The sequence below is a fragment of the Catharus ustulatus genome, chromosome Z, assembly GCF_009819885.2.
Source record: "Catharus ustulatus isolate bCatUst1 chromosome Z, bCatUst1.pri.v2, whole genome shotgun sequence".
NCBI classification, from domain to species: domain Eukaryota; kingdom Metazoa; phylum Chordata; class Aves; order Passeriformes; family Turdidae; genus Catharus; species Catharus ustulatus.
The window spans coordinates 10,194,706-10,210,773 of record NC_046262.2 but is presented as its reverse complement, the minus strand read 5'-3'; the positions used below and the strand labels follow the sequence as shown (position 1 = coordinate 10,210,773).

General features: G+C 43.6%; 1 protein-coding gene across 4 annotated transcripts in view; it reads left to right on the top strand.

The window, feature by feature from the left end:
• PDZD2 (PDZ domain containing 2) overlaps positions 1-16,068 on the top strand; it is a 201,808-nt gene that overhangs the window by 62,319 nt on the left and 123,421 nt on the right. For 3 of the 4 annotated variants that reach the window (XM_033085233.2, XM_033085232.2, XM_033085231.2), the window contains exon 2: positions 832-1,642. In XM_033085233.2, the coding sequence (XP_032941124.1) occupies positions 1,164-1,642 (479 nt within the window). In that variant the 5' untranslated portion in view covers positions 832-1,163. Of the gene's footprint in view, positions 1-831; positions 1,643-16,068 lie in introns of those variants that run through there. The other variant, XM_033085234.2, reaches the window with a different exon arrangement.

The window sequence follows — 16,068 nt, the reverse complement described above, 5'->3', positions numbered from 1 at the left end:
CATACACATCTGCAAGAGCAGACCTGCAAGGCTGAAAGCTCGAAGCTGCTGCTTTCTTCGGCTTTCCTGGTGCACAGCTCACTGAGCAGCACCCACTGCTAGAAAACAAAGCCCTGAAAGAATCCGGTCAACCAGACTGACTCGTGTTAGTGTTTTTTCTTGTTTAATAGATCCTAATGATCCTGGCAAAAAAACCTGTCTCACCTTGTTGCCTGCCAACCCCCAGCACCCACCGACTCCTGGTTACCTGTGTGCCTCCCTCTCTACACTGAGGAAATTGGGGAATTCACTCGCTCTGCTCTTCTCCCGGGAAGCTGGACAGTGACTTCCCTTAAGATGCCTAACCCACAAGGTCGCTGTGACCGCTGCTGCCATGAAGGAAGGGACCCCATCGGTGTCCGCACCCTTCGTGCTTGCTGCTGCCCATCCCTCGTGCAGAGATAAATCCGGGAAGAGACCGGTTTAAGCGCATCCCAGCCCAAAATCACTGGACGGCAGAGCCGCCCGCTTCAGCCGCAGGCGAGGCCGGTGCCCCTCCAGCTCCCCACTTGGAGCGGGTTTGGCAGGAATGTCCTCCCCGCTTCGGCGAGAGCCCTGGGGCTGCGGCAGGAGCACCGCCCGTGCCCGGCAGCCCCCGTTCCCCCGCGAAGGTCGGGAGCTGTGGTGACCTTTACTCCCCAGCTGAGCAGAGCAGCTGGTGCCCTCAAGTGGTAAATCGCAGAAGGAGAGCGGCCGGGCCGGGCGGGCCGGCCTTGGGCCGCGGGCCGCGGCTGCCGGCACCTGCGGCGGCTCTCTGGCACTTCTAACCACGCTGGTTTTTTGCCCTTGCAGGACGAGACGCCGTGGTGATCGCGGTGGGAAGGACGCTTTGTTCCCGACGCAGCGGGGACACCGGCGGCAGGCAGGCCTGGACAGCCACAGACACTCGCAAACTTGACCAGCCAGCCTGTTGTAGGGCCGGCTGTAGCGCCTGTACACCAAACATCCTCCCCTGATTGCTCCTGGTCAGCTGGAACCCCCCCGAAATCTCCGTGAGACTAGATGGGGCTTGCTTTGGACCTGCAGCCCCAGTCCGGCATGTCCCCAGGGGCTGCGGGGGGCCACGGCGGGCGAGCAGGGAGCCGGCTGGGGCTGAGGGCGTGAGGGGATGCCCAGGGACAGCGATGCCCATCACACAGGACAACGCGGGGGTCTTCCTCCCCCTCCTGTGCCAGTGGCTGCAGAACAGCCGGCGGGAGGGGGCCGAGGGAGCCGAGCAGCAGCTGTGCCGCTCCGCCGTCCAGAAGCTGAGCGAGTACATCCAGCTCAACTTCTCGGTGGATGAGAGCAATCTGCAGCCAGGAAGCTGTGGGACTTTGGATACGGAGATCTGCACCATGTACCTGGCCCAAGAGATGCGGAAAAATGAGGTGCTGGGCTTGAGCTTTGGGAATATCCCTGCTCTGGGGGACTATGGGGAGAAGCGTCGGGGAGGAAAGAAGAGGAAGGCACATAAGGGGCCTGTGCTCGACGTTGGCTGCATCTGGGTGACAGACTTGAAGAAGAACAGCCCAGCCGGGAAGTGTGGAAGAGTGCGCCTGAAAGACGAGATCCTTTCTCTGAACGGACAGCTGATGGTCGGCGTGGATGTCACCGGAGCAAGGTAAGGGTGGAAGAGCTGCCAGCAGCAGCAGCTGCCTCTGGTGCCCCATGGTGCAAGTCACAATTGATACTGATGGAAGTCCAGGAGTGGAGGTTCTGACCTTTGCTTTCCAGCCCCTGAGAGAGCCCTGGGTTCGTTCTTAAGGTCTTGCAGAAAATAAGTAACAAAAGTGAGTTGATGCTTAGCCTACATGTGCTACTCACACTTCCGCTGGAAAATTTTCAGGGGTCACTGGGTCAAAAAATTATACGTCATGATCACCAGAGGGGCTCCACTAAAACAGGACCCTTCCTGGGTTTGTATAAAACTGTTTCCTTAAGCAAAAATGAATGCAGACGCAGCAGCACTGGAAGATATTTTTACAGGTGCTTCTTATTTTTGTTGAATTATTTCAGTAGAGGGAAGCGTGTTTGACAGCTAAATGTTGAGACTTTCTAAAAGCAAGACATTTTTGTGTTTTCCAGTTTGGAACAACTTCATTTTAATAATTTCCCTTTGATTTTTTTTGCTCTCTTCTGATGTCTCTTGACCCAGAAAAGGAAATCTTTAGGAGTTAAATAAAAAATTAAAATTCTTGCAATGATAGATTATCCTTGTGGTGTTTTATTTTAATTCAGCTATTCCATGCTGTAAAATCAGTTATTGTCCCAGTTTTGTGCTTTGTATGCTGGTAGACTTTCTCACATTACCCTTTGCTTTGCAAAAGCAAAACCCATTCTCTGCTGTAGATGAGGATGTAAATGTTCATTCATACCTGAGATTACAATGTACCTGAGGGCATGAAATCCCCCCACTTTGCCAAAATGGAATTTATTTTTGGGATGGACATTTTGGAAACCCAGTCCTAGTGAAGTGATCCAAACTGGCAGCGAATGTGGCAGGAGTTTTGGCCATTGCTCCCCTTTCCGACATGTGGCAGAATAAAAGCAATGACTCCTCAATCTGTGGGTGCTGGGCAGCTCAACCTTCTGTGGTTTTACAGGTATGAAAAAAACACTCTGAAATTCCTAGCTTGTGTTTCAATGAATGTATAAATATTGCCACTGTGGCAGTATCAATCAGTGGCACCTCCAAATTTGAGAGTGTTTATGGCAAAAGGCAGTTAGTTTGCTGTTTCCCCCTGGCAGATGTTACAGTTTCTAAATTCAAGGGGATTGGTTGCAGTGGGCAGCAATAATGTTATCTTATTAATAATGCAAAAAGAGAGATAATAGCAATGAAGTTGAAAATATTTGGATATCTGTACTTTTTGGCTTGTCCCTGAAGGCTTAATTTAGGGCTTGTTCTTTTTGGAAAGCTCTGTTATTAAACCAGCAAGCTGTGACTGCAGCTAAGGGGAACCAAGTGCTCCATTTTCCTTACTTTTTCTGGCCATTACGAAGGCAGAGTTTTGGCAGTGTGGGGCCACTGTTGTTCTTAAAATCCTGTTTTAGAATATTATACATCCAATTTAGGCCAAAATTTAGGACATTTCTTAGTCAAAACCTGTTTTATTTTCAGCATCCAAAGCATCCTTGCCTAACCTACTGTTGACTGCTATTTGACAAGAGTGATGTTGATGGATGACAGTTTGGGACCTTGAGGATGCTCCCAGTTTGGAGAGCTGGATTTTGCCTATCAGGGAGCTGGCTGGCAGTTCCGACCCCATATTCCCACGCTCTTCATCTGGAGTGCTTGAGGATACTTTGAGAGTCTTTCAGTAGCTTTCTCCATTGGAGTCTTCAGAAGGGAAATAATTCTGTCTAGCTTTATAATAGGCTGAAAGGCAACATCAGCTTGCCTTCTGGGAAGACTGCTTCCATGAAGAAGCTTGCTAGAGTAATTCCATATAGCTGCTGTGGTGGAAGTGGCATAGCTCTTTTCCCCTTGGTTTTTCAAGGTGTTGTTGGGGCAGTACAGCACACTAAATAATAATTCTGACTCTATTATTCTCTGGCTGAGTGAGAAACACTTCCAGGTCGATGCAAGGGGCTGTGAGTGCTCTGATTTGTGGTGTGACTTACTTAGTGGAACCTGCACATGGTCAGTGAAAGTAAAATACTGCCTTAGCTCCTGCAGCACTGGCTGGATTAGGCAAGCAAAATCACTGCTTATGTATTTATTACGCACCTGCCAAGTGTTTCAGGGCATCTCCACCTTGCCTGATGAAGGAGTTTTTCAAACTGATGCTATAGGGAATCTTTGGATTTATTCCCTTAAAAGTGGAGGATTTGGCATGGGGGTGTCACAGCTCTGCCATTTCCCACCTCTGCATCAGGGCTTGCAGAAGTATTCTCACATACTCTGGGCTTCAGAGTACCTCAGCTCAAGTTGCAACCTGCCATCCGAATCCCCCCTGTTCCAAGGGGCTGAACCAATACACCAGAAAACAAGAGGGAAGAGGTGAGGGCACCCAGTCCCTTCTGCTGGCTGTCCTATAGATGTGGTCAGCCTCTGATGCAGGGGCAGATGACTGCAGCTGGAACAGATGGGGCAGCCCTGGGCAGACAGGGACCTCCCTGGTGTGCCTACAGGTCCTCGTGACTCGGAGTGGTGATGGGGTCAGACACAGTAAGAGCAGCACAACACTTACTGGAGGAGCCAGCTGTGAGTACCACTCATCTGTTTCTCCTTGCTAGGAAAGCTGAATATGACTTCTTTAAAGGAAAGTCATTTATTTAAATTGCACCTGATTTCCATGTAAACAGCAGAGATGGGTTGATTATTGCTGAACTTGTTTCTTTTATTTTTTTTCTTTCTTTTCATTTTGTGAAACATTATGCAGCAATAAAATCATCAAAGCTCTTTGCTTAACAGGGTATTATTACATTAGAGATAAATAACGTAGGTGGTGTCATTTTCGGGGATGTTAGCAATTGAAGGAAAATTATTGCTCTCTTTAGAGTTAGCAAATTGTGTGTGTCTATCAAACACAGGGAAATGAGCTGTATTGGAATACTGAACAAAGGTTAGTCAAAACTCTGCCTATTTATTTATCTTCTGTCTATACAACTGTATCTCCAAAATATGTGGGTTAGGTTCCTCCAGACAACAACTTCCTATGTAGTTTGGATCTACTCTACTCCTTTTGGGCTATTACTCACTTACTGGAGGGAGGCTGTTAGTATTTCTACAGGTGACAGATGAATCCTTCATTTCTTGAACATAACTGAATGGGGCTTCATTGAGCAAGTCCTGGGAGCATTGCAAAAAAATTTATTTTGTCATGAATATAATTCAGTTTGAAATATTTGATATGAATTTCATCAAGCATAACTGCAGTGCTTGGACACAGCTACCATATACATTTAATCTTTAAAATCAGTGCTAAGTAGATTTCCAAATTCATTCTTGAGAAAAGCAGAGTAAGATACATTACCAGTGATGACAATGTGGTAGAAACTTGAGATATTATTATAATTTTTGTCATTGAGAAAACCCAACCACTCCTTAAAAATATCATCTTTCTCATTGCCAAGAATTACCAAACATTGCCATATGTGAGAATACAGTCAGAGAAGTGGCTCGCTTCTTTTTAACCCACAAACTGGAGTTGATTCCAAAAAAATGGAGAGAGACATGTTTTGACAGCCATACCTTTGCACAGTGCTTTCTTAGTCTCTCCTTTTCAGTCAGTGTCCTGGAGAGAGTTGCTTAGACTCCTCCTCAGATACAGCACGCCAAATTTCAGGGAAATCAGTTTATTTTTTAAGATGCTGCGAAAGACCTTCAGGAATCAGGTCTGCAATGGATAGGGAGCTTCAAGTGCCACTACTGAAGGCAGAGCTTTTACTTTACCTGAAGCTGAGGGTTTTCAGTAGAGCTAAGGTCTTTCCTCAATGCTTACCATGTATCTTATGTTCCAGGACAGCTGGAACCAGGAAGGCAAAGTCCTGTTCCTCCTCACACATCAGTGCCATCAGTAGGTGTGTGATATATGGACATTCTAAGTACAGTCCTGCCTCTCTTTAGGTGCTAGCAGCTGATTACAGAGAACATTTCAAAATGTCCAACAAAATCACAGATCTCAAAATGTGTATAGCCCTTCGTGCTGCCTGGTACTGCAGTCATTAACAGTCCTGGGCCCTGCTGGGTGAAATCTTGACGTTCTTTGTCAAAGAATGGGTTCTTGCTGGTGCTGCAAAAAAAATCATGCGCTTCCTGGCTGTAATTAGAGGCACAGTCTGCCCTGAACAGGGGTCTTTACAAGGGCAGTCTTCTCTGTTCCCTTGTTGTGAGCCCTACAGACAAGGAACAGACCTGTACCTGCAGAGCAGTGCATGTGCTGTGGGGCTGTGAGCAGTGAAATCTTGCTGTGTGTGAGAAGAGCTGCTCAAAAATCTGAGTGTGGTTTGAAAACTGTTTTTTTCTGAAGAGTAAACCTTTCAAGGCACTTTTTTATTGAGATTCCCTTTCCTCAGAAGTTTGAATGGAATTAATTTTTAAAATAAACTGCTTTGCTCCTACAATGGAAATATTTTCTTTCTGGGAGAAACATCCTTCCCCTCCAAATGTGGTCACTCTTTAATATTCAAGTTTTTCATTTTCCATGAGGCACAGCTCCCTGCCATGCCATACTGAGGCACTGTCAGTGCCTCAGGAGGCTGGATGTCCTTGCCATGACTGCTTTGTCCCTGTCCCGGCAGCAGCAGTTGTCTCTGGAGCACCTGCAAGATTTTGTTGCACTGTTACATAGCAGTGTGTTCAAAATGCATCCAGATGTGTGGGGATGGGATACTGTAGGAACCAGGATCAATGGCTGCAGTCCCTCAGCACATCATGTTTTGGCTTGCAAATCCATTCCTTAGTAGGGTTGGCTGTTGGGGTATATGAATGCCCGTGCTATAGTGGAGGGGGGTGGTTCAGTCTCTCTGTCTGTGATGGGATTGTGTTTTATTGAAGTTTTTGGGGATTTATCTTCCTGGCAGTGCAATCATCTTTTTACATCCTTTCTATTACAGAAAAATCACCCCAAGAAAACCATCACTGGTTATCACGGAAAGCTTTGTCTCACAGCACCCCCACCTCCCAGGCACATTGGGTTGCATGGATTGATTGCTCTGTTTTGCTTTGTTTCCTCACCTCCTTCCTAAAGCAAAAGTGCTGCCAACACAAAGTGCTGCTCAGTATAAGCAGCTGCTTTGCCTGGTGTTAGTAGGGCATTCTCTTGGTTATGTCCACAAGAAAATATTTTTGCTTTAATAGGAAAAATAATGGAATTTTTTCCTGTCCTTTTGCCCTTGGCCAAGGGGCAAACATTTCTGTGGGAGCTCCTTGTTAAAATATTAACAGCACTGACTACACAGTGAAAAACAAATACAGTGGTCCTGGAGACTGCAGCCTCCAAATGCCGTCTCAGGGAAGAGAATTCTCATAACTGACCTAAAAAATACCCCCAACCTGTTGTGGATTTGAATTAGTTTCCTTTTTTATATCATATTACCAATCTTCATGCTGCTAAGTGATGGATCAGGGCACAGAGATTGAGACCTGGGGCTTGTTATCATGGGCAAGGATGAGAAGCCTGTGCTGACGTGCGCTCCAAGCTGCCTGGTGTATGAGTCCTGAGGATGGAAAATAAGCAGCACGTAGGGATTTTGGATGAGCGTTTTCTCATCCAGTTTTGCTACTGTGAGCTGGGACACAGTAAATGCAGGCTGAACCTCTGCAAAATGAGAGAAAGCCCATGAATATCTAACATTTGCAAGGCACAGCCTAAGTCTCACTGTGCTCCTGAAGTCTGGAGCATGCAGTCCCCTCTGAAGCATGGCTGCTGTATTTTACACTGACAGTAGATATAAATCCTCTACTTGATAGTGGATATAAATTCTTCCCTCTCCCCTTCCTTAAAATGTAGCAGGACTAAGAAACTAAGAGATGTTTTTCTTCCCTTCTTTTATGTTTCCTGGAAGGTATGAGCAGACTTAGCCACACGTGTTGAGAAATAAATTGCTCTGAAGAAATGAGCTTTATTCCAAATCCTCTCTTAAGAGCCAAAGTCTTAAACAGAAGGTCACTAATCCTCAGACTCAGCGGAGATCATTTAGCTGGTTTGTCCTCTTTGCTTTATTAATCTGAGCGTGTGTTCTCTTGATTCCCCCTCCTCACCCTCCAGTTCCTGCCGTTCCTCTCAATGTCCCCATGCCAAGCCTCTGTGGAGGCTTCTTGCTACTCATTCTCTTGTAGCAATGGCCCATTAGCAACATCCCATCACTACGACGGTCTCAACAGACTTTCTGAATCCCTCATCCATCTCAAATTTGCATCTTGTTTATCTTCTTGCTCAGATGAGTTTTATCTAAACTCTACAGAAATGATGGAAAGACTTGCACTGATTTAAATAGCTCACATCCTCTATGTGTTTGCATGTTTATCCAAAAATTTAGGGGTCAATATGCCAGTCATTGCCTTCTACATAGTGTCACCACTGAACAGCAGAGCTGGCTTCCCTCTAGAATTTGTGATTTCCCAGGAGCATACATGTATGACTAGGCAAAATCCTCAGGTTCATCTGCCAGAATTGCTCCCAGCCCTGCCTCTGCGTGCTTGCTTTTCAGAGGCATTTCATTAGGCTTGAAAAAACTTGGACAGAGGTTGGTAGTGCTGCCTTTGGAGGTGTAAAAACTTCAGAGGTTATAGAAAGGTTTTTTTCTGTGCTTTGTTTTTGTTTTAATGAGCTGTGAAAATTCTGATCAGAAATCTGTACTTTGCTGCCCAATGTATGACTGTGCCTCTCCATTTAATTTGCTGTTCTGACCATGCTGTGATTACAAGAGAACAAGCCCGGTGTTTTGGAGGGAGCTTTGCCCTCCCTGCTCTTCCCTCCTTGCTCATCCGCTTTGGGAACAACCTGTTTTGGTGAGTCAGCCTTGTGCCTTGTCATTTACCCTGACACCAAAGAGCCAGCAGGGTCCCTTTTACATCCTGAGTGGGATTTTCAGCCTGACACACAGCAAGCATCCCATGCTGTCAGGTCATCTGGAAGTACAGTCAGGGTGCAGCAGAACTTAGCTAATTGGCAGACTGCTGGAATGTGCAAAATAAGAATTGTTTTTTTCCAGTGCTCAGCCAAGTAGCAGGTGAGGCCTTCAGCCACAGCATCAGTTATTCTCAGAGCCTCTCCAGCAGTGCGTTTGCTAGCACAGAACAGTGTTTTAGTGATCAATAATTAAAAATACAGATGTTCAAAGACACAAGCAAGGAACATTCTGTGCCCATTATTTCTACTCTTTCTATAATCCTTGTGCCCTTACACATCCGTTTGCCATGTGCAGTCATTCCCAGCATCTTCTAAACTGTAAATGTGACTTCTTCATATTCTGTGACTGCACAAAGCAGGCTGTGGGCTAAAGACTGATTTTCCTGAGACAGAAGCTCTGAGCTGCTGCAGGAGTAGATGACTGGAGCCAGGTTACTGAGTGGCAGTGAGAATCCTGGGAGGTTGTCCTTTTCCATCTGTACTGACTGATGTGCCATGAGCCCCGGAAAGGCATGACTTCTCCAGTCCTCATTCAAATGTTTTTTCTTACGGCGCTGGGCTAAGTGAGCAGCATTCTCATTCTTAGATGTGTTTTGTGGCTGCTCTGCAAGCAGGCCATGATCATAGGGGAGGGAACTTAGTAACTGCAGATGAGGAGAAGGCAGAAGGCTTAACACCTTCTTTGCCTCAGTCTTTAGTGGGAAGACAGCTTGTGCTCAGGACAGCTGTCCTCCTGGGATGGTAGATGGTATCAGGGAGCAGAAGTTTAGGAAGGATGTTGAAATGCTTGAGTCTATTCAGAGGAGGCAACAAGGCTGGTGGAGGGCCTGGAACACAAGACCTATGAGGAACAATGAGAGAGCTGGGGTTGTTTATCCTGGAGAAAAGGAGACTCAGGGGTGACCTCCCTGAAAGGTGGCTGTGGTCAGGTGGGGTTGGTCTCTTTCTCCAGGCAGCACTGACAGAACAAGAGAGGACACAGTCTCAAGATGTGCCAGGGGAAATATAGGTTGGATATTAGGAAAAAGTTTTTTACAGAAAGAGTGATCAAATGCTGGAATTGTCTTCCCAGGGAGGTGGTGGAGTCACCATCCCTGGATGTGTTTAAAAAAAGACTGAATGTGGCATTCAGTGCCATGGTCTAGTTGAGGTGTTGGGCTGGGTTGGGCTCGATGATCGTGGCGGTCTCTTCCAACCTAGTCATTCTGTGTGTGTCATTCTGTGTGTGTGATTCTGTGTGTGTGATTCTGTGTGTGTGATTCTGTGTGTGATACCTTCTTGTCGACCTGTCGGTGTGATGGTTGCTGTCCTGGAAGATGGACTAGAACCGAGCTGTGACCCTACAGAGCTAAAAGCATTAATGTCAGCTTAAAACCCACTTATCCCCTGTCACTGGGAATCTGCCCTGGACTGGAAAGGACAGGAGTAGGAAGGGTTGAAAAATGATGAAGAGAAGACAGTTCCACAGTCAGAGGCTCAACATCAGCCTCAGAGAGATGGTTTGTCAGCATGAACCTGCCACCTATGGACATAAGTGAGGGGATAAACACAATAAACATAGGTGAGATCAGCAAAGAGACAGGTATGCAATCACATACACAGCTGTTGCAGTGGATGGCTTTTGGGATGAGAATTTTTTTTAACATGGAAAGCTCATTGCTTTTTTTAGCTGACATGACACTTGCCTCCAGCTCCAAGCAGTGTCATATGCTCCTTGAAACTTATTTTTCTGTCTCCTTTTTATCAGATGTGGGCTAAGAGGGGAAGGACATATGTATCAACTGCAGATCCTGCAGTATCACTCATTGTACTTGCTTCTTTCTCTGGGTAAAATGTATGATGTTCAGCAAGATCACCTGAGCCTCCAAAGAAAAACATGTTTAATAGACCAGTAACAGGGAAAAGATAAATTGGCAGGGACTGCCACAAGATTTGGGGCAGTTCAAGAATACTTGTACCTTCCAAAACAGGACAAGAGTAAGGCAAAGGGTGATTATTAGCAACAAATTTCACCCCAGAGCATCCAAGACTCAGAAATCCCATCCAACTGAAACCTCTCTAACAAGAATGTGAGAAACTATAGGTAGATGGAAACTGGATTCAGGCTTTTTCAAAATAAAGCAGAATTGTTGAAACATGACTGAGATGACTGTCTCAGCTATGCCTAAGACTAATTTCTGTTCTTTAAAAAGGTGACAAGGTCTGGTTTTAACCCTTCTCCATAGTCAGTGCTATAGATAACCAGATGATCAAAACAAAACAAAACAAAACAAAACAAAACAAAACAAAACAAACAACCAGGAAAAAAAAATTGATTAATATAGTAATGACTTTGACTTGTGTTTCCTACACCATTACGAGTAACAATTCAATGAAACAAAAGTCAGAGAAGTCTTCCTTCCCATCCTCCAACACTTTGACCAGTGTCTCTTTTTGCCATCATAACTAAAGAATTACTAAGTGTTTGCCAAATTTTCATAGCCTGGGCTATTTTTATTCTGATAGCAAAGAGAAAAACACAGACATGTGGTAATCAATAGACTTTGTGGTACCATCTATCTGAATACAGAACCCCAGGCTAGAGTTGAGGAATTTTGTCTTGAAAACTTGTGGACGACAAATGGAGCCAAACCAGTGTGTGATGTTCTCACTGAAAATGGTTTCTAACAAACACTAATTGTTCTGCTGAAAACAACATTTAATGTTTTCATCTGTGAAAGAGTTCTACTAAAACAGATTTTTCTCGGTTTCCTCTAGAGGGCAATGTCATATAAATATTTTAAGCAATTTCTGGGTTCTGTCAACCGGGAATTTTAGCCTGTCTTATCTAGGCATTTGCAAGACAGCAGTGAAAATTGCTTCTTTACATGCTTTTAAGAAGTGTATATACATAATATAATCTGATTTTTGAGCTCGTAGAGTACAGTAGCTAATCCCTTTAAGAAGCAAGAAATATGTTGTGTATTTTGGGTAGATTTGGCTATTCTGGAATGCAAAGGGAGAACTGCTGATGGAGACCTGACTCTCTTTTCCACCTGTGCAGCTTCAAGGACTTCTAGGAGATGCCCCTTATGTGACAATTGTAAAAAAGATTATAATCCAGTCCTCTAAGAATGAAGTTACCAGTTGTAGTTTATGTCAGTAGCTGAAATTTAAGAGCAGAGGATAAATCTAAATACCATGTGTAAGTGGTTCACAAGACCTAGGAAACAGAAAGGTATTGTGTTATTATTTATTTCCTTAAGAATTTATGCATATATTCCTGGGTTCACTAAATGTATGGTTTGTTTGATGGATGTTAGTAACAACACTATTTTCAAATTATTTGTACACATAAACAGCTGCTAAAATCAGTATGAATCAAAGGTGGTCACTCTGGACCTTAGTTTAATTTAAGGGATATTTTTATTCATTGTAGTATAAAAGTGGTAACTATAGATAAAGGCTGTTTTGTTTTCCTTAAAGCTCAGGTGTAAGATTTGAAACACATTTCCATGGGCATGAATTTCTTTTTTGTCACCAGTTATCTTCCTTCCTTCTCCCAAACTAACATTAGCAGAAGAAAAATTTCCTCTAGACACTGCAACATGAAAATGGCTTTAGGGAAATCCGTTTACACTGTTGTCTCCTTTCCTCTCCTGATAGCCACTAGTGCTTTGGAGATTCACCATAGTGGCCTTATTGGATTATCTTGCAAATCCCATGCATTTACAGGACTTGTGGGTTAACATTCTTGATAAAATATTTTTTCCAAAACAGTAGCAGGCAATCTGCAGTTGTCAGGTTCTCTAAATGAATAAATCTGTTAGTTTGTTTCTCCCCAAACAGGAAACACAATTAATTGAAGTAAAACACTTATTCCCCAAAGTGCTTTATTTTGAAAACAACGGCCTGTGAATAAAAAAGCAGTATTTGCATTGGCTTCAAAGCCAGCAGGCATTAGGTAGCAAAGTAAGATTTGCCATTTACTTTTGAGTAATAGCAACTCTAAGAAAAATCTGAGGTCTTCTGTAGGTTTTAAAAGCTTTAATAGGTGAGAATTTCTTTTTAATTATTGCTGCTGGCCAGGCAGGACTTTTTCTTAAGCTCTGCCTTAACAGAAGTATGATAAGCAGTTTGCAAATGTTAAATTCCTGGGAAAAAATTTTTAGAGATCTTAGAGAAACTAAATATTCTTAGTTTTGTTTCTCCTACTGCATTAGAAGCTTTATGTTTGAACCTTATATTCATCACCACCTTCTTTTAGGGCTTGTATTTAGATGTCACTCTCTCTAAATTAGCTGACAGCTTAATGCTTAATCACAGGGGGATTATTCCTTGCCTGGCTGGAAGGAGCTATGTTTGGGCGTGTAGGTGTGTGGGGAGGTTGGTTCGCCCTGGGCTGGCATCTCTGTTTGTGGGTAGCCCAGAGAATGTCATGCCTGCATGGCCACCAAGGAACCACCAAGGCTCACAACTTCGTCTCCCCCTCGCCCCCTCTGCCTTCCTTGCTGGTGAGTGTTCTGCAGTGCAGCTCTCTTGCTGCTGTGCCCAACATCTCTGACAATTCCATAACACTGAGCTTCGCTGGAATGCCTTCCCATTCCAATTTGCCTTCCATATTTCCTCCTGCGACTGCACATCTGTCCCAGCAATACACTAGATAGTCTACTCCCTGATCTGATTTTCTGTTATGGCCTGCATTTGGAAAGTAAGTGGTGTATACAGCAGAGCAGAAAATTATTTAGTGATCCGGTTTCATCAGGATGAACTATGTGGTTAAAATACATCAGATTTCAATAGTTCACCAGTTATGCTGTGGAGAAAGAAATAATAGTTTAAAAAGGTGTACAGAAGCCAAATGGGTTGGCTGGTGTGGGAAATCCTAAATAAACAAAGGTTTACTACAGGGCTCTGCCTTTAAAAGGGCTCTGCCTTTAAAAGGGCTCTCTATTAAATAGTGGATGAGAAAGGCAGAATATCAGTGCTATATAAGAAAGATTTTGTGGCTTAAATGCTTTCTCTGATGACCTCAGAAACGAATGATAAACTGTGGAAATGAATTTAGGAAGCATCATCATTAAGAAAAAAATCATGCAAGTTAGAGAAGTAAACATATTTCTTCAGACAGGTAGATTAGAGATGAGCTTCAAAACAAAAGAGGTAAATGACAAGAGGTAGAAAAAAATTTAGGACAGAAGAAGGACTTAGAAATTCATTAATCCTGGTTGGATGAATAATAATCAGAAGTGTTTTGTCTAGTATGTAATTAAATTAGATATCATTATCTGTTAAAAACATTCAGCCAGCCCTAATAACCAAGGAAACCAATCCTGAGTGCAGGTGTTAGCTCCCATACTCTCTGAGGTTTTCCCGGCCTCAGGGATATTCTCTCATTTAATGATAGTATCAATAATAGTATTAAAGAACAGGAAAAGTAATAGTTTCCCTTTCTATATAATCTTCAACATGCAAAGCAGCACACCTGGGACCCACTGTCCATGTCCTACATCAGGGAATCATGCATGACTTTGCAAAGCCAAGTCAAGATCTCCTCTAGATTAAAAAATGTCATATACTGTGCTATATATGGAGTCATAAGCTGCTGTAAGAATCCGGCATGAACCCAATGTAAAGAACTATTTTAAATTCCATGTAAAGTTTTGACTTCTTCACATTTTAGTGGCATTTGCTATTTACTTGTAGCTCATGCTGCTCTCTACATTAAGCCCATGCTGGCTCCACCTTTACCTTCTATTTCCTTCTGCATTCTTCTATTTTAAATCATTGACTTGTAAGTTATGTTTTCATAAACTGTATATGACTTAGAGCTATGTATCTACCTCCTGTCAGGGTCTTACAGCCTAATGGATAGCACATGTGGACTTAAGAAGTGTTGGGTTCTGGTCAAGCCTTTTCCCCATGATGTGAACAGGTCACGGCCCTGGTGACAGGGAGGTGATGACAGCAGCTCACTTTCTGCAGGTGCTTGAGCTCTTGGGAGGAGAAGCACTTTATTAAATGCTGGATTTTATGGCACAGCATTTCTTTCCAGATATTTGCTTGTCTGGTGCAGCATTATAAAGTCAGAGTACCTTCACAAGGGCTAAAATTCTTTGAAACACCTGTTTCTGCAGAAGTACATTTGGGTAATACAAATAAGCTCTAGCTTAGAAGATACCTGCCTGAGTTTAACTTAGGTTATGAATTTAGCTGTTATCCTCTTCCCAAGTGTCTCCAAGAGGTGTCAGTGTACTAGAGCGAGACTTATTTACCTGTAGATTTTCCTAGAATAATGACAGAATGGAAAAACTGAATTCTGTTTTTCCGAGGTCTTGAAGCCAAAACCCTGTCCTTTCCTGTGCCTAGTGCTTGCTTTGTGGAAAAACAAAAAATGAAAAAAAAAAAAAAACCCTCAGCCTTGTTTTTGTCATGGTGATCTAGCCAACACACAGTTGAAGTCTGATTTCCAGATAGAGTATTTGAGATTTGTGGTGAACAGAGAAGGTCCAAAGCCAAGCCTGCTGGAGCCGCCAGTTTTCTGGTTGAAGTGCTTGCTCTGGTTTATAAAACTTTGCATATTATACCTTACTGTGTTATCTTTTAGAGCTGAAGTGGTGAAAAAGACTCCCTAAAGGCTAAAGACTTTGGATGGGGGTTTGTTAAGGGAAAAGGGGCCATTTTATGGCTTTATTGGGGAAAATGTGATTAAATAGTTTCCTGTTTAACACAACGCACAACTCGTACTTTGTGAGAACTTCCTTGCAAGTATAAACAGGCTAATTGGGAAGCTGAGGAGGAACTGGTATCAAAGGTAAGTGTGAGAAAGAAAAAAAACAGGATTAAATATAACCATATTAATTCATTGTATGGCAAACACATACTGGGAGCAGCAGGGACCACTGCCCTGCCCCAGCTCCCAGACTTTACTCTCTCTCATGACCACTTCACACATTCCCCTTGCTTTGTGGTCCCCGGTTTGCCAGTCAAGGAGCCCATGGAATATGTGCAGGAGTGATGTGGGAGTTTCAGGTGCAGACACAGGGAGGAAGTTTTTATCTAGTCCATGGAATACTGTTTCTGGAGTTCCCCAAGCTCTTTTTCTGAGGACTAACTTGGTGCATGGAATGGGACAAAAAAGTGAACGTGAGAGTTTCCTTATTGGTCATGTTTTGCCACTTGGTCTTTCAACAGCATTCATCAAATTAGCCTGGATATCTGTCCTGGAGAAATAGCTTGGTTGTATAGATAAGTTTTAAATTTAGCATTGCTCTTATTTTTCCCCAGGTTGCCTGAATATTGGAACTTTTAACCTTTAGATTGTGCCAGTTGATCAAAATGTTACCGTATGATTACTAAAGCCTGATTTATTTATTTTTTTCCATTCAATTGATGGCAAAATCTGCTCTGACTTAGGAGGAAGGCTTGGAATCTTACCAAATGAAAACCTGAAGCCAAAGAAGAACATTTGTTGTTTAGAATTCCCCTT